We start from the raw sequence: 23,428 nt of genomic DNA, 5'->3' as shown, positions 1-23,428 counted from the left end.
CCAGTCCCCCAGCTGCTTCCATGCTGAGTATGATCAGGCTTCAGAGGGGGGACACATCTGCATTTCCTTTATGATGAATGAGTTTGGTATCTTTTTATATATCAAAGAGCCATTTGTGTTTTAGTTGTGAGCTTTCTGTTCCTTGACATTGTTCATGTTTTAAAAACTGCGTTGTTGATTTTTTTCCCTGTAGATTATGGAGATGAGTTCTTTGAATGTCAGATGAATTCAGGGCATTTGCTGCTGCCTTTTGTTGTCCTTACTGTTTTGCCATGTAGCAGCTTTCGTGGAGTCAGATCCGTCAACTTTCACATGTGGTGTTTGGATTTTGAGTCGTAGTTAACGAATGCTTCTTTTCTTCAAGTTTAAAAAGAAGTCCCGTGTTTTCTTCTTGTTTTCGTTGATTTCCTGTGTTTTCTTCTCATTTTCGTTGATTTCCTTTTAAAGTTTTTATTCATTTGTCTTTTATCCTGGTATATGGTGTGAGGTACGAGTCTGACCTTAATTTTTTCCCAGATGGTCTAGTAGTCCTGTCCGAGTCATTAAAGAATCCATTTCTTCCCCCACCGGTTTTAGGTTCTAGCTTAGTCATGCCCTAAACTGCCATTTGTATTTAAATTTTAAAATAATGTGTTTATCCTGATAACAGCCCTTCACGTGAGACCTACCCGTTCGCAGATTTAAGCGCACAGTACAGTACTGCATGCACAGTACAAGTACCGCGTGCTGTTGACCAGGTGCAGTGTTGCCCACACATGCTCTGGAGCCACAGCATCTTCCTTCTGCATGTTAATTAGCAGCTTTGCATCCCCCCTGCCCCAGCACCTGGCAACCACCGTTCCACTCGGTAGTTCTTTGAACTGGACTATTTTATAGATCCCTCGTATAGGCGGAGTCATGCAGTGTCTGTACTTCTGTGACTGGCTAATTTCACTTTGCATAATGTCCTCAAGGTCCATCGGTGTTGTCACACACTGCAGAATTTCCTTCTTCTTAAAGGCTGAATAATATCCATTATATGGATATGCTCCATCTCCTTTACCCATTCATCTGCAGACAGATGCTTCGGTGGTTTCCATGTCTTGGCTGTCGTGAATAACACTGCAGTGAACATGGGGCGCAGAGTATCTTGGAGATCCTGATTTTAATTCTTTGGAATAAATGCTCAGAAGTGGTATTGCTGGATCATATGGTAGTTCTATTTTTAATCTTTGAGGAAGCTTCATACTGTTTTCCATAGCGGCTGTACCATTTCGTGTTCCCACCATCAGTGTACAGGGTTCCAATTTCTCCACACCCTCGCCAGCGCTTATTCTCTCTCTCTCTCTTTTCTTTTTTTTTTTTTGATGATAGCCATTCTGACAGGTGTGAGGTGACATCTCATTGTGGTTTTGATTTGCATTTCTCTGATGATTACTTACGTTGGACATCTTTTCATGTACCTCTTGGCCATTGGTATGTCTTTTTTGGAAACATGTCTATTCAAGTCCTTAGCTCGTTTTATAATTGGGTAATTTATTAGTTTTCTTAAACTATTGAATTGTAGGAGTTCCTTATGTGATTTGGAGATTAACCCCTTATAAGATACACACAGTCGTATACTTAGCATGGCTCATCTTAACGATTTTACAGTTTTTTTTGACTTTTCATGGTGTGAAAGGGATACACATTCAGTAGAAACCATGATTCAAATTTTGAATTTTGATCTTTTCGTGGACCAGAGATGTGGGGTGGATACTCTTGTTATTCTGGGCAGTGGCAACCACAGCTCCCCGTCAGCCCCAAGGTCATGAGGGTGCACAGCTGGTGCCCAGACAACTATTCTGTATTCAATTTCAGTACAGTGTTCAATCAATTACATGAGATAGTCCACACTTTAGTATAAAATAGGCTTTGTGCTAGATGGTTTTGCCCACTTGTAGGCTAATGTGAGTGTTCTGAGCACATTTCAGGAAGGTCAGGCTAAGCTGTGACCTTCGGTAGGTTCAGTGTTTTAAATGCATTTTCGACTTACCTTCAGTTTACCATGGGTTTATCAGGGTGCAACCCCATTGTGAGGCGAGGAAGATCTTCTTCCACTCCGTAGGTGTCTTTTCACTCGATGATTACTTCCTCTGCTTTGCAGCAGCTTTCTAGTATGATGTAGTCCCACTTAGCTGTTTTTTGTTTCTGTTACTTTGTGCTTTTGGCATCATATCCATGAAATCATTGCCAAAACCAGTGTTGTGAACCTTTCCCCCTGTGCTTTCTTCTAGGAGTGTTACAGTTTGGGTCTTCTGTTTTAAGTCCTTAATTGATTTTGAGTTGACTTGTGTGCGTGGTGTAAGATAGGGTCCAAGTTCATTCTCTTGCAGGTTCAGCTTCAGTTTCCTGGCATCATCTGTTGGGGAGACTGTCCTCTCCCCGCTATGTGTTCTTGGCACCCTTGGCAGATCCAGTGACTGTGTGTCGATTTATTTCTGGGCTCTCTATTCTGTGCCATTGGTCTGTGTGTTCATCTTACGCCAGTAGCATACTGTTTCAATGACTGTCACTTTGTAGTATATGTTGAAATCAGGATGGGTGATGCGTCCAACTTTATTGTTCTTTCTCCAGATTGATTATGTTTGTTTGCCTGTAAGCTCTTCCATTGTCCACGTGTACAGTTGTAACCTCTGTTTTAATTTTTAAGGCCTTATACTGTGTTTCGATATATCAAAGAACTCACTGCTCTTTCGTCATAATTTTTTTGCCTGTTCTAGATTATCTCTACATATGAACTTTGAACTAGCTTGTCTATTCTTTACTCAGCCCCCCCCACCAAACACACACATACACACACTTGCATCCCTAAAACCTGACTGGCTTTGGGTTGGAATTGTGTTACATGTACAAACTAACTTAGGGAGAGCGACGTCTTTATGACATTGAATCTTCCTTCTTAAGAATGTGCTGTAGGGCTTCCCTGGTGACTCAGTGGTTAAGAATCTGCCTGCCAATGAAGGGGACACGGGTTCGAGCCCTGGTCGGGGAAGATCCCACATGCCGCGGAGCAACTAAGCCCGTGTGCCACAATTACTGAGCCTGCACTCTAGAGCCCGTGAGCCACAACTACTGAGCCCACGTGCCACAACTACTGAAGCCCGTGTGCCTAGAGCCTGTGCTCCATAACAAGAGAAGCTACCGCAGTGAGAAGCCTGCGTACCGCAGTGAAGAGTAGCCCCCGCTCACCGCAACTAGAGAAAGCCCACACACAGCAACAAAGACCCAATGCAGCCAAAAATAAATAAATAAAATTATTTTTTAAAAAAAGAGAATGTGCTGTACTTTCCCAATTGCTTAGGTCTCTTTTTCTGTAATGTTTTCAAGTTTATTTGCATGAATTTTATCCTTTTAAATGTGATGGTTAGGAGTCTTCTGTATTATCCTCTGTTTGTATATACATGTATGAATACTCTTGATTTCTTCGTATGAGTTTGTCCCATGCTACCTTGCTGAATTCTGTCTTTTTAATTGGGTTGGCCAAAAGTTCATTCGGGTTTTTCTGTAAGATGTTATGAAAACCCGAACAAACGTTTTGGACAACCCAATAGTTAATTACCTTGAGTTCTCCAGGTATCTGATCGTAGCAGTGGCAAATAGTGATATTTAACCTTCCCCTTCCCAGTTTTTATATCCCAGATTCCTTCTGTTATGTAACTGTGTGGACTCATCCTTCAGAGTCTCCGAGGAGCTGGTGGAGGCCACCTCTCTTGAGCGCCCCTGGTGTTTCCCTGTGGGGCAGATGTGTGGATCTGGAATGAGATACATGCCTTCTACGTGTCAAGGAAGAGCCTGTCCTGCCCATTTTACTGAGGGTCTCATTTTTAAAAATCAAGAATTATTGTCGAATTTTGTCAGTTTCTTTAAAAAAAATCATCTATGGGATGATCATATGACTTTTCTCCTTAGATATAGTAATACGATGAATTACACTAATGGGAGCTGCTGACAGCGAGACATTCTTGAGTTCCTAGAATGCCTTTCACTTGGTCTGATGTGGGATTCCGTTAAGGTGCTGCTGGATACTTTGTGCTGTTTAATTTAGCATCTGTATTGCTCTTCATAAGTAGGCTTGGTCTGTCATTTTGTTTTTGGTGTGCACTTTCTTCTAGGTTTTGATATCAGGGTCACATCTGCTTCGTAAAAATAAACGTTTTCTTTCTGATGCATTTCTAGAGTAGTTTAATAGCGTTGAAATACCTGGTCTTTAAAGTGTTGGTAGACTTTGTGAAACTATTGGGACCTGGTGCTCTTCTGTTAGTTTTGTTTTTGTTTTGAGGAAGAAAATCCTGTAAATTTTTTCTTTCTTTTTTGGGGGTTAGTTTTAGAAATTATATTTTCCTAGAAAATTACCAGTTTCGTCCAGGTTGTCAGATTTATTCATGTAGACTTGAGTATAATTATCTTTCACTATCCTCTTAATTTTCTTGGTTTCTGTGATTATTTCCATCTTATTTGTTCCTGTTTTTTCTTGGTTTGATTGGCTAGTTGTTTCCATTTTATGGTTTTTCTTTTTCTTCAAAGATTCACCTTTTGGGTATTTTTAAAAATTCATTGTCCTTTTTGTTCCTGCTTCTTAATGCATCTCTTTTTGCTTATAGTTAAGAATTTCTTTTGCTTTCTCTCAGTATATCTTATCATCCTTTTCCCTAGGTGTTTAGATGCTTGATTAACTTGTTTCTGTTCTTTTCAAAAAAGTGTTTAATATTTAAAGGCTGTTCCTTCAGTTCTGATAGTATGTATTTTCCTTATCAGTGCTGTCTGGAAGTGCTATAATTTTGGTTTGTAGTCTCTTTTTTGGTCCAAGAGCTGTTGAGGAGCAAGTCTTAAAAGCATCTTTTGATTTCTTGGTTTTGTTGTTATTCTGGTTTTAATTGCATTTTGATCGGAGAATGTTGACTATTCTCTTTTGAACTTTTTGGGTTTTATGTGGTTTTTCTTGTGGTTCTAACACAGAGTCAGTTTTCACCATTGTTCCACAGGCACTTGAAAAGGGGATCTGTTCTCTCTTGTCGGTGAACGGCAGTTGATGTGTGTCAGTCAGTTTCACCACCTGATCGTGTCGTGGGTCACATAGGTCTTAGTTTTTGTCCGCTTGCTCCGTCGTGGACTGAGAGAAGTGAATTGCAGTCCTGCCGTAGGTCTGTTTCTGTCCCTCTCTCCTGTGTCTCCTGTGACTGCTGGCGGCTGTGGTACAACTATTATTTTTGTTCTGAATCGCGTCCTTTGTTTCGTCTCCACACTGCCTGACTTCGGGATCACGGTGCGCTGCCCTCCCCCTAGGTTTGCCTGGCGCGCCTTCTCCATCCTTCTGCCCGACACCTCCTGCGTTCCTTCGTGGGTGCCTCTTCCATAAGCATGAGGTTGGATTTGCTTTGTGATCCAACCTGAGAATCTTTTTTTCTTTGACTAGAGAAGTTGAACTCGGTGCCATTAACTGACGGCCAGCCGGCCGTGTCTGGGCCCATTGTTCTCAGCACCGCGGACAGCTCCCAGGGCGGGGCCTCCATCCAAGGGACACCTCCTCCCTGCAGGCCTTGGGGCAGGGCTGCAGGCCCAGGGCTGCCCTCGGGCCTGAGCCACTGGCCTGCCCTGGCATCAATACCAGCGGGCTGGTGGGCAGTCAGGGGAGGGGCTGCAGGGTGTTACTGTGGGTTGGGGGTGAGGGCAAGCTCTCCTTTCCCCAGGGGCCCCTCCAGCTGGGTCGGCACTTTCAGGTCCGAGGCAAAGAGCATGGGCTTCGGGGGTCCAGCCCACGCCTCCTGCCTGTCACTCTGGGCAGTGACACGTGTGGCTTACCTCTGCCATCTGTAGAAAGGGGGACCCCCATCTTCCTGCCGCCACCCTGTCTCCTGCAGGAGGGGTCTTGCCCTCCTCAGGAAAGCAGCAGACAACAAACTGTCCACCAGCCCCTGCCTTCTGGGCGTCACTTCATCCTGTCCTCTGCGAGGGAGGAGGTAGCGATGACCTGGGCGGTGGCAGTGGGGCCGGTGGCTGGTAGGAGGACAGGGCTGCTGCCGAGGGTTGGCCTGGCGATGCTGCCATTGGGGGGGCGGTACTGAGGGGTGGGGATGGCAGTGGAGGTTTCCCGGTGGCCAGGGTGGTGTGGTGACACCGTCTGGTCATGCTGCTCCTGGCGGGGCGGTGTGATGTGACGGTGAGACTGGGATGCAGCTGCACCCTGGACACTTAGGTGGTGACGGTGGCTCAGAAGAAGGCCCAGCTCTCAGCGCACTAGGCCCCCTGTCTCCCCGCTCCCTCTGCACGGGGCTTCCCCATGGTGCCCCCAGTATTCAGCACCGGCCGCCCTCCGTAGCGGTAGTCGGTGTGCACCTGTCTCTGCCTGGGTGAGGGTGAGGGTGGGCGAGGCAGGGAGAAGGAGCTGTGCGTGTGGGAGCCGTGAAGCCTGTGCCCTTAGAAGTGAGGTTTCAGCTTTGTGCCTGCCCACTCTCCCTGTGACCGCTGGGCTCAGCAGTGCCCTCAGCCAGCCTGTTCTTAGGACATGGCAGGTGCATGGCAGCCCCTCCGCCCTGTGGCTCCCCAGGAAGGGCCGGGGGAGAGTCCTGGGGCTTCTGCTGTCTCGTCAGATGACCGTGGCCATCCTTGCCTCGCTGCCCCCTGTTGGGAGAGCTGGGCTGTGACGCCCAGGTGTGGCCTGAGCTCCAGCCTGACGCTGCTGCTGCTGCTCTGACGGGGCCGCGGCCGTGTGGGGTGGGGACAGCACTGGCTTTGCCCAGAGACAGACCTGGGTCTGGTTCCCACCTTGGCCTCGGATCAGCTGGGCTTCCTGGGCAAGTTCCTCACCTCTCTGAGCCTCAGTTTCCTGTCCATGAAGTGTGACAGCAAAGGTTCCTTCCCCACGGTTAAGTGGTGACCACGGGCTGTGAGTCCAGGGCTTGCTGGGTAGCCTGTCCCTGCAGAGCCGGGCTGTCTGGTGAAGTAGGCTGGCTTCCGTCCTGAGTGGGCCGTGCCCGGGAGAACGGGGCCTCCAGCTCTGGCTTCAGACCGTGATCCTCCTCCACCCCACGGCCTGGGAAGTCTTGGGGTCTGAAGGGGAGTGTGAGTCCTGGCCGTGTGCGGCTGTGCTGTGGGCCCCCGCCCTCGTGACTCAGGCACAGTCTTCTTGCTCCTTGGCTGCCAGCATCCTGGGAGAGGGCCTGGCTGACGGGCAGGCAGCAGGGCGGTGGGCAGAGCTAGGCCCCGAAGCCGGGCCTCCCGTGGCCTTTCCGGGGAGGGGGCGGGGGTGGGGTGGGGTGGGGTGGCAGGTGGGACGGGGGAAGGGCATGAGTGGCTGGCATCCCAACTGCCCTTTGGTGCTGTCAGCAATCCTGCTTCTCCGTGGCCGTTCTGGGCATCATTCTCGGGGTGCCTGGGGCGCCTGGCTGGCGCTCTGTTTGACGAGGTGTCCAAGTTGCTATAGCAACACTCCACCGCAGCCCCTGCAGCCCCGGGCCCCTCCTCTGCCTTTGCGCACACAGGCACCCCTGCGAGGGGCCCTTGGGGTCTGGCCCAGGTGCGTGCGTGGGGAAAGGCGGCCCGAGCCAGGCTCTCTGCCTCAGGGTCCCCTGTCGGGGTGGTGGCGCGTGGCTAGCACACGGATGGAGCGCCGAACATGCCTGGTGCTTTTGAAGCGCTTACGTGTCTTGACTCACTGACTCCCCAGCCGCTGGAGAAGTAGGTCTGTGGCAGCTGTCTGCTTGTTGCTGGTGCAGGGAGGCAGGAGGCTGCATTCTCATCCGTGTTCTCTTAGCTGGGAGGTGAGGGGCCAGGGTATCCCAGGGTGCGGGCTGGTGTGTGGCCAGGGTCAGGGGTCACCACGTGCCCTGGCCCGACCCAACTGCGACCGAATCAGGGGTCAGGCTGGGTCCCTCCTGGGCTAGGCTCTGGCCGGGGATGAAGTCTCCTCAGTGGACTGGATGGGTCTTCAGCCTCCACCAAGCTGCAGAAGTTAACAGAATGACCCTAAGCCAAATGGGGTGTGTCCACTTGCCGAGGCTGGCTGGGCAGGACGTGGATGCGTCGGTCACTCCCGGCCATGTGCTCTGCAGGTGTGGGCTGCCTCAGGTGGTTGCCCCGGGCAGCTCCCAGGGCACCAGGTGGCCCGTGTGGGGTGTTGGCGTGCCGTGGGTCCATCAGCCAGCAAACTACCTGAGGACCTGCTGTGCACTGGTCCACCCCGGGGACCATGGCCAAAATGCAGCCCTGGCCTGGTGGAGTGTCACCGCTGGCCTGTGCGTCCAGCCCAGCAGCTCTAGCATGTTTGCTTGCTGGGTTAAGTGACCACATGTATTTTTCCTGATTGTAAAAGTGACGTGTATGCCTGGCCAAGAGCTTGGGGGGGCCCTGGCTCACACCCTGAGCACGCCCTGGGTCCCGAGCGCAGTGTATCTGCCCGCAGCCTCTGGTGACCCGCCACCAGCCACCGCGCTCTGAGCAGCTTTGTAATCAACGTGGGATGTGATTCACACACCATACAGCTCGCCCGTTACAGAGTACAGTTTAGTGATTTTTAACTCATTTGCGATGTTGTGCAACCATTACCAAGGTCTAATTCCAGAACTTTTCCACACCCACACAGGAACCCCGTACCCATGGCAGTCACTCCCCATTCCCACCTCTGATTCCCCCCGGCAGCCCAGGCCACCTCCTGTCTCTGTGGATTTGTGTGTTCTGACATTTCACGTGGATGGGGTCTGGCACCGCGTGTTCCTCTGTGGTGGCTGCCTCCCCCCCGCACCGTGTTTTCAAGGCCCTGGTGATGCATTTCTTTCCAGTCTTTGGTCCGCACACGTGTGCCGTGGGTCTGGGACGTGATCCCTGGATGTTCCTCGTGCCTCTTCCCACTGTCGCATGAATGCGATCACAGGGGGCCTCTGTTCTGGCTTCTTGTGCTCGACACGAGGATTCTGCGAGCCCTGCATGTGTCGCTCATGTCAGCAGCCTGAGTGGACGGAGGACCCCGGCGTGTCCCTTCTCCCATTGGTGTGCGTCTGGGCTACTTTCAGGGTGGGTGGTGATGACCAGGTGCCCAGGAGTGGGGTGACCCTGGCGGAGGTAGATGTGTCTTTATAGGAATCTGCTGAGCAGTTCTCCTGAGTGGCGGTTCCTCCGTCCCCGTGGCCAGGACACGCACTCCTCAGGGTAACTGTGTGTCCTGTGTTTTTAGCATCATTTTTCACCTTAGCGTCGTGTGTGAGCATTTTCCGCCCACAACTGAATATATACTTTTAACACTATTTAAAGTCACTTCATCGTACTCTATTTAGATGCCTAACGTGATGTAGTTAATTGTTTATTGCCGGCTATTTTGGTTGTTCCTGGCTTTCTGTTTTTTATTTTGTAACGTTTCTGGCTTCCGAGCGCTTCCTGTCTGGCTCCTTGGAGCAGAGGTCTTGGGGTGCAGGGCGTGGCGCCGTCTGCAGGTCGGTTTGCAGGGGCCGGTGCTGCCCTGCCCCTGCACTCCCCCAGGGCCACCCGCCCCGATCCCTCCGCGGTGGACCCCGGCTGCATGGGGTGCGCTCTCGGGTGGGGGACCACTCCTGCTGTGCTGTGATTTTGGGTTTCGTCTTTTCACTAAGCCCGGCACCTCCCTGGGGTCAGGGGACTGGGTGTTTGCCTCTGCCAGGCGCTGGGCCCCCGCAGGTTCTGTCCTGCGTGGGTTTGTCTAGCTGAACAGTCTGATTGGGGGGGGTGAGCCGTGGGGACCTTCTTTGCAGGGTCCCGCCACGAAGGGTCCCCCACCTTTTTTCTGGGGGGAGACACATGCAGAGGCGTCCCAGAGAGCTTGGGGTCTCAGCAGACTGGCGAGGGAGGGGAGTGCTGGGGCATTGCTGCAGTCGGGATGGGGAGGTGGCCTGGAGGAGCAGAGGAAGGATCCAGAAGCAGGTGCAGGGCTTGGCTCGGACCCGGAAGAGGCCGCATGGCCTTGGTGAGCATGTGTCCCTTTGACCCCCGAGTGCTGGGGCAGGAGACGGCAGGGACGGACGGGAGCATTGGTTCTGGGGCCTTTTGCACACACAGCTCCCTTACCCCTGCACCCCTTGGGGGGCCGGTGCTGTGGTCGGGCCCAGTCGTGGAGGAGGAGACCAGGTGAGGGGAGCTTCCAAGAGGCAGTGGTCACGTGTGCCAGTCTCTTCGTTCACAGCATTTGATTTTGAGTCCTACTCAGGAAACTTGCCCTGCGTACAGGTTGAAGAGGAGCTCTTCTTTTCTCAGATACTTTGTTTTATCCTTTACTTGGATAGCCATGATCCCTTTAGCATATGTTCCTTTTATTGTGTTAGGCATGAACCGCTTTTTTGCCCACGTGGCTAACCAGATGTCCCAGCACCATTTATTAAAAAGTTCTTCTTTGATTTGAGTGCTGCATTTATTCTATGCTAAACATCCATACATACGCGGCTCTAATTTTAGACTCACTTTCTTATTCCATTGGTTTATTTGTGTTTTCCTGCCTTGTTTTAACTATAGAGACTCTCTAGCATTTGTTATGATAGCTTTGTTGAGATATAACTCACGTACCCTACGGTTCACCATTCTGACATGTACGGTCCAGTGGTTTTCAGTATCTACACAGAGTTGAACATCCATCACCGCCATCAAAGCCCAGGACATCTCATCACCCTAGATGAAGCCCCACACCCATTAGCAGTCACTCCCTTGCCCCCCCACCCCCAAGCCTCTGGCAACCACCTGTCTGTGTCCTGTTTCCGTGGACCTGCCTGTCCTGGGCATTTCACAGAAATGGGATCGTGCGCGCGTGACCTCTGTGTCCGCCTCCTCAGTCAGCGCGACGTTTCCAGGATTCATCTGTGTCGCGGCAGCATCAGCACTTCTTTCTCTGGGATATTTAAGTCTGGGGGAAGCAGTGCTTTTTATCTGCTTGTTTGTGTAGCGTTTTCTTACACGAACTCCCTCGGCCTGTCTGGCTCTATAAAGATGCTGGTTGGTATTTTTATTGGGGTGGAAGAAGGGATGCTTTTGTGAATAGGGTCGTCCTATCCAAGGACAAGGATGGCTTTCCATGCGATCCTCTTGGCCTTCCATCTTCTGGAGTGTTTTAAAGCTTCCGCTCAGAGGTATTTCCCATCTCACGTTAGCTTCCTTCCTTGATGTGTTACTCTGGTGACTGGGGTTTTCCTTACGATTCTGTCCTCTAACTGGGTGTGTGTGTGTGAAGACGGTTGCTTTCTGTATGTGAGTTTTACACGCTGCTGCTTTGCCCAAGTCTTTACTTCTTGGAATTTGAACCTTGTCTCAGGGTTTCCCAGTCACCGTCATGCCGTTGGCATTGGTCCCACTTCTGTTTCCCACGTCCCGTTGGTCTCGCCTGTTGACCTGTGTTGCCGACGCCTCCGGAGCAGTGCTGGCTGGTGCTGCACACGCAGGGCACCTCTGCCCTCTCCTGCATCTCTGGGAATTGCTTCCAGTGCTTTCCCTCTAAACAGATGCTTGTTTTAGGATTAAAGGGTATTTACCATTTTAAGAAAGATTTTTGATTGTTTTCATCAGGAGTTTTGTTGATATGTCTGTTTTTGGCACCTGTGGAGAAACTCATAAACCTTTCCCTTCGGTCTGTTAACATGGTGTCACGTTAATGGGGTTCCTAATGTCGAACGTGCCCCACATTCCTAGAAAAATAAACAAATCAGGTTTGAATTTTGTTTCTTAGTATCTTATTTAGTGTTTTGGCATCAATATTCAAAGCCAATACTGGTTCATAACTTTCCCATTTTTTGGACTGCGTTCATCAGGTTTCCATATCAATGTTGTACGTGTTTCATAAAAGAATCAGGAGGTTCTCCTGCGTCGTCAACACCCTGGAATAATTTATGGAGTTCGGGAAATACTTGGCTTTGGAAATGTGGTGGAATCATGCCCCCTCCCCTCAGCCCCCCGCAAAACCATCTGGTCCTGGTATTTCCTGTTGGATGGTTTTTATGATAACTTTCTATTTCTTTTATCCAGATTTGTCTGTTAGGGCTCTCTGTCTCCAGTGGGTAGCTGGGTTTTTTTTTTTGGTGAACTTCGATTTCGTAAGATATTATCCATCTCGTCCATGTTTTACGATTTATTTGTATAGAGATTTGAAAGTAGAGCCTTAATGATTCCGTAACATTTTTGTTTCAGTGATTTGCCTCCTTTTTCATTTCTTATATTGTGTATTTGTGGCTTCTTCCCTCTTTTCCTGACTAAGTTAGCTATTGGTTGTCTTTTTTGTTAGTACTTTTTAGAAAACAGGATTTTGATTTATAAATTAGGTCTGTTGTTTTTCTGTTTTCTACCTCATTAATATTATTAACTTTTATATATATTGCTTCCTTCCTTGTGGTTACTTTTGACTTTTTTTTTGCTCTTTTCCAACGTTTTGAGCTAAGAACGAAGTCCATTTGTTTCCATTATTTTTTCATGAAATGTTAAGGGTTATGACTTTTCGTCTGATCACTGCTTTAAACGTGGTCTGTTGGTTTTCACATGTAGTGTTTTCACTTTTTTTAAAAGAAATTTCTTCATTTTAGTGGGTTTTTTTTCCTTTTTCTCCAAGACTTGCCTAATTATTTTTGAAGTGGGAGGAACTTCTTGGTTTTAGAAGCTGTGTCGGACACGTGTGCGAGTTACTGCCAGTGAAGTGTGTTACAGCTGATTCTGTAGTTGTGCAGTCTTGGTGCCCAGCCCACGAACACGGCGTGGCCCCTCATTTGTTTATGTTTCCTTTACTTTCTTATAATAATTTTTTTTTTTTTTTTAGTTTTCAGTACACAGATCTTGCATTTTTCTTAAATTTATTAAAAAAAAAACTCCAGTAGAATTTTCATTTTATTTTGAACTTAAAGCTCTTGGACATGGTAATTCTAGTTTTAAACAAAAGTTGCCAGATTAACAGAAAGCCTGCCTCGCCACCAGGTTCCCGACGTGTTACCGTTTCCCCGTATTTGCTTCATCCCCTCCCCTCTTCGTGTTCGTGCGAACGTCGTGTGTTCTTCTGAACCGCTCGGCGAGCTGCAGACGTGATGCTCCTCGATCCCCAAGTACATAATCTCTTGCGTAACTGCAGGACGGTTATCAAAATCAGGACATGAACACCAGCCAGTCCTCTAGCCTAAGGGTCTTACCGGTGTTCACGGGACAGACCTTGTGAGGGATCCCGGTAACTCGTCTCAGCAACGTGAAGTCCAGGACTGTGCGTTGGTTTTGGGGAACGACGTCCCTTTAGCCTCCTTGAACCTGGATGGTTAGTTCCTCTGTCTTTGTTTCCCGAAACTGACATTGGTGAAGACTGCAGGTCAGTTGTCTTGCAGGCTTTCGCTCAGCTGGGTGTGTCTGACGTCTCCACAGTTGTTTGTTCTTGGCAGGTGGACCTGGAAAGCGCTGCCGTGTCTTCCTCAGCGCGTGTGGCAGCAGGAGGCACGTGACGTCTGATATGTCCCTGATGGTGTGATGTAGGTCCTTGGGTTCAGGTGACTAGTCTGCCAGGTTTCTCCCCTACAAGGTTATTCTTTTTCCATTTTTTTTTTTTTTTTTTTTCTTTTTGCGGTATGCGGGCCTCTCACTGTTGTGGCCTCTCCCGCTGCGGAGCACAGGCTCCGGATGCGCAGGCCCAGCGGCCATGGCTCACAGGCCCAGCCGCTCCGCGGCATATGGGATCCTCCCAGACCGGGGCACGAACCCGTATCCCCTGCATCGGCAGGCGGACTCCCAACCACTGCGCCACCAGGGAGGCCCTCCATTTTTAATTAGTAAGTTTCTTGGGGAAGATACTTTGAGACTATGTGACTATCCTGTTACTCGTGGGACTTTCACCCACCAGCTCTCAGGTCCACTGGACGTTCTCGCCTGAATCAGTTCTGACCACGACGTTGCTTATCCCATCATTCCTTCCCCAGGTCAGTATGTGCTCTAAGAAAGAGCTTTTTCCTTTTTTTCACTTGTTTATTTGTTTATAACCATGTGGACTCATGGATTTCAAGTTTACTTCTTTATTATAAGGCTATAATAAATAAAAGTTACCTTTTATTACCATTGTCTATTTTTTAAAAATTAATTATTTCTTGGCTGCATTGGGTCTTCGTTGCTGTGAGCGGGCTTTTCTCTAGTTGCGGCGAGGCGGGGGGCTACTCTTTGTTGCAGTGCGTGGGCTTCTCATTGTGGTGGCTTCTCTTGTTGCGGAGCACGGGCTCTAGGCACGTGGGCTTCAGTAGCTGTAGCACATGGGCTCCGTAGTTGTGGCTTGCGGGCTCTACAGCACAGGCTCAGTAGTTGTGGCACACGGGCTTAGTTGCTCCAGGGTGTGTGGGATCTTCCCGGACCAGGGCTCAAACCCGTGTCCCCTGCATTGGCAGGCGGATTCTTAATGACTGCGCCACCAGGGAAGTCCCGCCATTGTCTGTTTTCATGCTCAAGTTGTCCCAGATTTGGCCAGTGGAAGCCTTTCAAGCTGGTTCCTGTGTCCTTTGGGGACAGCCCCACCTTGCTTTGAGCACTTCCTTACTCTTTTGTGTAACAGAATATTCTAGGCTTATCTTTTACTTTCTCTGCCCAGTCCTGGAATCAACCATTTCTCCAAGCAGTCTTAATTCCTTTTTGTGAAGAATGGTATTTTGTAACCAAGATCTGCATGCTGGGTGTGTCCGTTGCTCTGGAGCGTTACCCCGTCTTAGGGGACAGGGCTGGGAAGAAGATGAACATCACACTCACAGCTGTGTGAACGAGTGGTCTTTGTGCAGCTCTGTGTACCCACTCACATCTCTCTCTGCACCGTCTGTGTGCAGTGCAGACTGCGTTCACATGCTGCCTGCCAGCTCCAGTGGGCAGGGAGGGTGCTGGCAGAGTACCAGGCAGGTGCGGGAGTTACTCTTTTCTTCCTCCGCAGCTATGGGACCACAGTGGGACCGCAGTACCCAGGCCAGAGAGTACTAGGGAGGGCGGGTGGGAGGACTGCAGCCATGGGGCGGGGGAGGAGCTTGTCCTAGACCCCGTCTGTCTCTGTGACTTGGGTGAGTCGGTTTCCCTCCCTGAGTTCAGTTTTCTCTTCTTAAAAATTGGGGTTTGACCTACAGCCAGCGTTGTTCTCAATGGTGAAAAACTGAAACCATTTCTACTAAGATCAGGAACAAGACAAGGTTGCCCACTCTCGATGCTATTATTCAACATAGTTTTGGAAGTTTTAGCCACAGCAGTCAGAGAAGAAAAAGAAAGAAAAGGAATCCAAATCAGAAAAGAAGTAAAACTGTCACTGTTTGCAGATGACATGATACTATACATAGAGAATCCTAAAGATGGTACCAGAAAACTACTAGAGCTAATCAATGAATTTGGTCAAGTAGCAGGATACGAAATTAATGCACAGAAATTTCTTGCATTCCTATACACTAATGATGAAAAATCTGAAAGAGAAATTAAGGAAACACTCCAATTTACCATTGCAACAAAAAGAATAAAATACCTAGGAATAAACCTTCCTAAGGAGACAAAAGACCTGTATGCAGAAAACTATAAGACACTGATGAAAGAAATTAAAGATGATACAGACAGATGGAGAGATATACCATGTTCTTAGATTGGAAGAATCAACATTGTGAAAATGACTATACTACCCAAAGCAATCTACAGGTTCACTGCAATCCCTATCAAACTACTAATGGCATTTTCCACAGAACTAGAACAAAAAATTTCACAGTTTGTATGGAAACACAGAAGACCCCGAATAGCCAAAGCAATCTTGAGAAAGAAAAATGGAGCTGGAGGAATCAGGCTCCCGGACTTCAGACTATACTACAAAGTTACAGTGCTCAAGACTGAATGGTACTGGCACAAAAACAGAAATAGAGATCAATGGAATCGGATAGGGAGCCCAGAGGTAAACCCACACACATATGGTCACCTTATCTTTGATAAAGGAGGCAAGAGTATACGATGGAGAAAAGACAGCCTCTTCAATAAGTGGTGCTGGGAAAACTGGACAGCTACATGTAAAAGAATGAAATTAGAACACTCCCTAACACCATACACAAAAATAAACTCAAAATGGATTAAAGACCTAAATGTAAGGCCAGGCACTATCAAACTCTTAGAGGAAAACATAGTCAGAACACTCTATGACATAAATCACAGCAAGATCCTTTTGGACCCACCTCCTAGAGAAATGGAAATAAAAACAAAAATAAACAAATGGGACCTAATGAAACTTAAAAGCTTTTGCACAGCAAAGGAAACCATTAACAAGACGAAAAGACAACCTTCAGAATGGGAGAAAATATTTGCAAACTAAGCAACTGACAAACGATTAATCTCCAAAATATACAAGCAGCTCATGCAGCTCAATATCAAAAAAACAAACAACCCAATCCAAAAATGGGCAGAAGACCTAAATAGAAATTTCTCCAAAGAAGATATACAGATTGCCAACAAACACATGAAAGGATGCTCAACATCACTAATCATTAGAGAAATGCAAATCAAAACTACAATGAGGTATCACCTTACACCGGTCAGAATGGCCATCATCAAAAAATCTACAAACAGTAAATGCTGAAGAGGGTGTGGAGAAAAGGGAGGAATGTAAATTGTTACAGCCACTATGGAGAACAGTATGGAGGTTCCTTAAAAAACTCAAAACAGAACTACCACATGACCCAGCAATCCCACTACTGGGCATATACCCTGAGAATACTGTAATTCAAAGAGTCATGTACCACAATGTTCATTGCAGCACTGTTTACAATAGCCAGGACATGGAAGCAACCTAAATGTCCATCAACAGATGAATGGATAAAGAAGATGTGGCACATGTATACAATGGAATATTACTCAGCCATAAAAAGAAATGAAATTGAGTTATTTGTAGTGAGGTGGATGGACCTAAAGACTGTCATACAGAGTGAAGTAAGTCAGAAAGAGAAAAACAAATACCGTATGCTAACACATATATGTGGAACCTTAAAAAAAATGGTTCTGAAGAACCTAGAGGCAGGACACGAATAAAGACGCAGACATAGAGAATGGACTTGAGGATACGGGGAGGGGGAAGGGTAAGCCGGGACGACGTGAGAGAGTGGCGTGGACATATACACACTACCAAATGTAAAATAGACAGCTAGTTGGAGGCAGCCACATAGCACAGGGAGATCAGCTCGGTGCTTTGTAACTACCTAGAGGGGTGGGATAGGGAGGGTGGGAGGGAGAAGCAAGAGGGAGGAGATATGGGGATGCATGTATATGTATAACTGATTCACTTTGTTATACAGCAGAAACTAACACACCATTGTAAAGCAGTTATACTCCAATCAACATGTTAAAAAAAAAATTGGGGGTTTGAGGTAGATCAGGGGATGCCTGGCACGGGGGCCTCCACCCCCTCCCCTGGACCCACGGTAGACGCCTGTCATCCTCCAAGGCCCCCATGACCCCAGACAAGTCCCAGATGTCTTTTCTATAGGACACTCCAGATGCGGGGCCTGGTGGGCCGGGCAGCCTGGTCTTGAGTGATGTCCTTGCCTTCATCCCAGGGTCTCCGAGCTGCTTTGGCTTCTCAAATGCCCCCCATCGGAAGCCACTTTGGTGGGCCCATGGGTAGTGGTCAGTGGGGGGAAGTGTGGGTCTAGCTTGAGGGCTCTCGTGTGCGGACTGATTCACGGTGTCCTCCTGGCCCTCAGTGGGCAGCAGCCTGGGCCGCTCAGCCTCCACCTGGAGTGGCGTGGGCGGGACTGGCCATCAGTGTTGCCTTCTACCTCGCCCTCGCTGGGGCAGCGCTGCGGTCTCTGAGCCACGCAGGTCAGGACCCGGAGCCATGCCGCTGGGCCCAGGGTGGAGCAGAGGGCAGAGCAGAATCGGGGGCAGGTCTGCCCCAGCAGCTCCCCTGCAGGCGGGCGTGGCACCAGGTGAGCAGAGGCGGCCGCAGCAGGAGGCTTCGGGCAGTGGGCGAGGCCCCTGGCCAGCTCTCCTGCCCTGCGTCCTTCAGGGAGCCTCCCCATCGCCCCCGCGTGCCGCACACAGAGTGGGCCCTGAGGATGCCCTGGCGAGGCCTCCTGGCCACTCTCGGTCTGGGTCAGGTGTTTAGGCATGAGCCGCCCCGACCCCCCTGCTTGTTTTGGCTCAGTGAAGAGCAGAGAATTCCCTGAGCCGTGGACTAGCACCCGCTGGAGCCAGGGCCGATGGATCTGCCACCTCAGCACCATGCCCGGCCTTCTGTGCATGTTCCCGCCTGGCCTGTGGCCAGAGGAAGGCTCACCGTGTATCTGGGGAGGGGCTGGGCCACGACAGTGGGTGGGAAGAGCCCACGACACCCACCTGGGCTCCAGGGCACCTGGAGAGCTGGATCAACCGGGGTTGTGTTTGCGCAGGGGGTGGGGAAGAAGGGCAAGGGAGGGGTGGCAGGGCCGAGCCCCAGGGTGGGCGCGGGGCCTGGAGAGGAGACGGGACACGGACGGCTGAAGGACGGCCACCTGGAGGTGCGGGGGGTGGGCCCGGAGGGGCTGTGGCCAGAGCTCGGGCCGTGCGGGCGGGGCCCCGAGCGCTGTCAGCGGGGACGAGGGCCGGGTGGGACTGAGGGAAGGTGTGGATGGACGAGGGGAGGTCCCCGGGCTCGTGCAGCAGAGCCCCTGCCTACGGCCAGGTGCTGAGGGCCCTCCTGGGGATGCAGGCCGGGGCGGCAGGGGCTTTGGGCTCGGCCGGGAGGAAGGCCGGGCGCACCTTCCCCTGCGGCTTGTTGGCCCCCAGCCTGAGCTGTGTCCGGGTGCTCCCTCCAGCCCCGTGTCCCCTGGCATCCTGCTGGCGGGCCGCTCCTCCCCCGGGCCTGGGGGCTTTGTCCTGCAGGCAGGGCTGCATTGCTGGGGGCGTCCCCTGGCACCCGTACTTCCTCTGGTGCCTGGGGGACAGGATCTGGGCAGTCTGAGGACAGATGGCTCCCTTCAGGCTGCTGTGGAGCGGGGGGCTGACGTCCAGGGCACAGCCTGGTGCTAACATGAGCCAGGGGGCACAAGGCTGGAGGAGGCTGGCAGCCCTAGTGGGCGGTCATGGAAGCCACTTGGTAGGAGCCTCCCGGGGAGCAGGCATTGCTCCCTTGGCCTCTGCCTGGCAGTTTGGAGGCAGCCTGGGGCTGCCCTGGGACACCACGGCCCAGCAGCATCCGCCCGGCCCTCTGGCCTGGCCCTGCTGCAGCTTCCGTCCACCCTCTGGGCTGCCAGCGGCTCCCTCCCTCTTCCTTGTTTGGGTCCTTGCTGCCGGCTGCCTGCCCTTGCTGGGGGGACACCTTGGTGCAGAAGTTGGGGCGTGAACTGGCTGCGGGTGGATGGGCGGGAGCGGCGGGGAGGAAGCTGAGGGTGCAGCCTGGCACGTGGGGAACCTGGGGGTGGGGGTGGGTGGCTGCAAGCCACCGGGGACAGGCCCGCTGGGCTCCAGGTCCCCAGGGCCTTGAGGCCCAGAGTCCTGCCAGGTGGCGTTTCGTGTTCCCAGACCAGTGTCCTCGGGCTGGGCCGAGTCTTTGTGGTTCAGCGGTGGGATGGCCTCCATCTCCCAGTTCCTGAGCAAAGGCAGAGGCCATGTGAGACTGCAGGTTAAATGAGATGGCAGGCTGGGGACTTTCCCTTCTCAGACCAGGACTGCCACGACCCCTCACCTGCCTGGACATCGGTGGCAGTCCCTTGGATTGTTTTTGCCTCTCAAGCAACAGGTGCCGTTGGTTGGGCCCCACGGTCCCTTCCAGTTGCCCGCCTGTGGCCGGGCACATGGTGGCCCTTGGGCTGGAGGGTCCCTAGTGCCGCCCCGCAGCCTCCGCCAGTCCCCCAGGTGGCCGTGGGACCGCCTTACACTTGCTGTCCCTCCCGTCTTCCCAGGGCTGTCCTGCCCCTCCCTTCAAACCATGGCTCTGCGGCTGGGCCACCTGCTCTCTGCTCCTGGCTCAGATCCCGCTTGAGCTGCTGCCCTGGGGACCCGCCGGTCTGGGGCTCTGCTGTGCCCCCAGGGTCTGTGAAAGCTGCTGTTGGATCCCTTGTCGCCCACTCGATGCTCAGGTCCCCGGGGCCAGGGACAGGCCCCCTTGACCACGTTGGACACCTCACCTGGTGCACAGTAGGTGCACCGGTGTACCTGTGAACTGGGCCGAGTCCTCTTGGGTCCCTGTGCCTGCCTGGGGTCTGCATGGCCGCACAGGACAATGATGGGGTGGCCTTCCAGAGATCTGAGGAGATGCTGGGCCCCCACCTGGATCTTGTCTGCTCAAGGCAGACACCCCTGCAGCCCGCAGCTCTTGTTTCCACACTGATCTTTCTGGAGGATGATCTTATTGGAATTTTGCAAATTAAGCTTCAATATTTTTATGTTACCCACGCATGAAGTTTATGGAGTAAAGGAGCACTACATGGTTAATTCAGAGCAAAGTCACCCCTAGCCGCCCTCCTTCCTGTCCCGAGTCAGCTGCTTTGGATTCTTCTAGTAGATCTTTGATGCTTTCCTCTGAATAACACACTCGTGTCGCTACTGCTTGATTTTTTTTCAACATTTAGACATTATTTGTTGACTTGCAAGGTGAGGGTGCAGCGGACTCACTCCTAGGCGGGGTGGGCGGGGCCCGAGTGCATCCTGAATCCCAGCGCTAAACCCTCTTTCCTCCCTCCCTGCCCGGGTTTGGTTTCTTCCAGCTCTGCAGGAAGGCAGCGGCCCTGCCTTCTGTGAGAAGATGTCCTACGGATCCATCGCTGGCAGCGGCGGCCTGGGGAGCCGCGGCCCTTTTGGGGGGCCCTCCACACAAGGCTATCAGCCCCTAGGTAAGGACAGCAGCTGGCAGCGTGGGCGGGTCTCCACTGTGCTGTGTTGGTGGCTGTAGGTGGGTTCTGTCCTGGCCGGCGCTGCCTGTGACCCGGGACCAGGGGTGACCCTGGCCCTGGGCTGGGAAGGCGCCGTTGGTGTTGGGCTGAGTCGGCACTGGGAGAGAGCAGAGGGGGAGAGGCTGCTCTGCTGTGGGGTGGACTGGGTGTCTGTGGTCATTCTGCGGTGGTCTGCGGGTGCTTGGCAGATGGCTGAGTGGGTGACTGGGGAGCAGGTGTTAGCGTGCAGTGCGCAGCGCGGGAACCGAGGCCCGCGGGGTGACGGACGCCGTCCTGGGCTACACCGGACGGGATCCGCTTCTAGGTTTCGGGTGCCGAGCCCTCACTCCGCGGGCTGACCGCGCAGTCCGCTCACTCGCCGGCTCCCTTCCCCGGGCGAAGGGGGTTTTCGGCAGGACGTGTGGCTTACGTGACTGATTTCGTGTCCTTGGGGGTGCCGGGCAGATGTGCGACTCAGTGAGTGTGAGTGAGTGTGCATGGGGACTGTTAAATGTGACGGTTTAAGGCTTGGCGCCGCGGACTCCCAGGTGCCTGCCCTGGATCCCAGTGCCTTCCCATCGCCCCTGGGCTGTGGGTTACGGCTGCCTGGCTCTTGCTTGTGGTTTTGCTGCTACATGTTAGAGTCTCACACAGACCTTGCGAGTCTGCGTGTTTTGGGACTCTGTACGGTTGAATCATTCTGCAGTTTGCTGGTTTTGCTGTTTTGCCCCCGAGTCACTGCTGTTCATGTGGGTGCCCTTCCATCTCCCTGCTCTGTGGCGCTGGGTCATGTGTGTGGCCATGGCAGGCGTACCTGGTCCATGGGCGAGGGGCTGTTAGGGCACCTGTTTTGGGCCCTGTTGCGTGGTGGTGCTGAGGACCCTTGGACGCTGGCACTGTCGGGATGGCCCAAGCGAGGGGGTGGCCCGGGGTGGCCAGCTCGGTGGCCGGTGGTTGTGCTGACCTGCCCCCACTTCCCGTCCCTTCAGCACCAGGCGGTGGCGGCCTTGACTATTTGCCCTTCTGTGGGCGTGGAATGGTGTCTTCTGGTTGTAATTCACATTTCTCTGGTAACTCATGGGATTGATCAGGTTTTCGTGTGATCACTGGGCATTTGGGGCTCTCCGGGTAACTCTTTTCGTGTATTTTTCCTTTGAGTTTGTCTTGTTCTTGTCGATGTACAAGGTTTCTGGAGGTGAAACCTTTGTCCACTGTGCTGGCTTTTCATTATGGTGCTGCTGAGGAAAGCAGGTTCTTAATCACGACGTAGCTGAGTTTATCAATCACCCCTGTCATGGTGTGCATTTTCTGTTTAATAAATTCTATGATAAGGTGATAATGATTTTGCCTTTACTTCCTCTAAAGCTTATATAATTTGTTTTTCATATTTAAGTCTTGCAGTCACCTGGAATTGATTTTTGTTTACGGTGAGAGGTGGAGAGGGGGGGTGGAGTGCAGTACCACTTTTCTCCGTATAACAGATGGCCCCTGGGCCCTTGACTGAAAATTCCATCCCTTTCTACAGACCTACAGTGCCAGCTCTGTGCTGAGTACTGTTTCCATTACAGGTTCTCCTGGTCAAGTTTTCTATTCCTGTGCAAAGTTCTACCCTAATTTTCATACAGTTGTTGTAACTTTGATATTTTTTAGGGCAAGTTGCTCTACTTGTTTTTCCTTACAAATGTTTTGGGTATTTTGGCCTTTTGTTGCTGAATAGAGTATAGAATCTCCGTGTCAAACTTGGACTGGGATTGCTCTGTATCTGCTGTGTTAACGTGTGAGAATCGGAATCTCTGTCATCACCAGGCTTCCAACCCATGAACGTGTAGGTCTTTCTGTTTATTGGGTCTTTAACGTCTTTCAATAAAGGTTTATAATTTTCTCCATAAAGATCTTACATATCTTTCATTAAACTTAACAAAATGAGAGCATGTTTTTTGCTGCTTTTATAATTGGTACCATTATAAATGGTATAAATTACACATTCCAAGTCTTTGTTGCTGGTGCATGCACACACGACTGGTTGTTTTAAGAAGGGAAGTCCAAGGGTTTTATTTAATTTTTACATCCTATTTTTTAACTTTCTAAATGTGAGATATTTCAAACAGAACAGTAGACGCAGTGATGTCATGAACCCAGCACCCGTCCACTGGGTTTCGGGGTGAGGGGCATCCCCCGTGGCTGGTCCAGCCTCACCTGTGCCCTCATGACCCCCCTGCCCAGGGCATTTAGAAGGAAGCCCCAGATGTCAGCACATCTCCTGTGTGAGTATTTCAGGGTGTGTCTCCTTTCCGTGACCAAGTGTCGTACAGTTGCAGCCGTGGCTTCCTGCCCACCGGTGGGTTCCGGAGCACCACAGAAACATGCGTTTCCACGGGGTCCTTATGAGATCCACGCGTTGTAGTCGATGATGCACCTTTTAAGTCTTTCCAAATCTCTAGATTCTCCTCTATCTTTTAGTTTTTCTTTTTTCCTCCTGAATTTTATTTCTTGAAGAAGTCAGGTTTTCCCTGTGGAGTGCAATTAACTTTTGCCCACTGACTTTGTCCTGCCATTTTGCTAAAGTCTTTTTATTAATTGTAATAATTTGTAGAATCTTGGGTTTTCTG

At 51.0% G+C, this 23,428-nt stretch overlaps 1 protein-coding gene across 1 annotated transcript in view; it reads left to right on the top strand.

The window, feature by feature from the left end:
- The window catches only part of TSNARE1 (t-SNARE domain containing 1), a 79,794-nt gene that overhangs the window by 6,878 nt on the left and 49,488 nt on the right, over window positions 1-23,428 (top strand). The window contains exon 2 of the mRNA XM_060115741.1: window positions 20,655-20,780. Within this exon, the coding sequence (XP_059971724.1) occupies window positions 20,693-20,780 (88 nt within the window). The 5' untranslated portion in view covers window positions 20,655-20,692. The remainder of the gene's footprint in view (window positions 1-20,654; window positions 20,781-23,428) is intronic.

The sequence above is a fragment of the Mesoplodon densirostris genome, chromosome 13, assembly GCF_025265405.1.
Source record: "Mesoplodon densirostris isolate mMesDen1 chromosome 13, mMesDen1 primary haplotype, whole genome shotgun sequence".
Taxonomy (NCBI): domain Eukaryota; kingdom Metazoa; phylum Chordata; class Mammalia; order Artiodactyla; family Ziphiidae; genus Mesoplodon; species Mesoplodon densirostris.
Note: the sequence above shows the minus strand (reverse complement) of the source record. Positions and strands in the feature narration are given on the sequence as shown.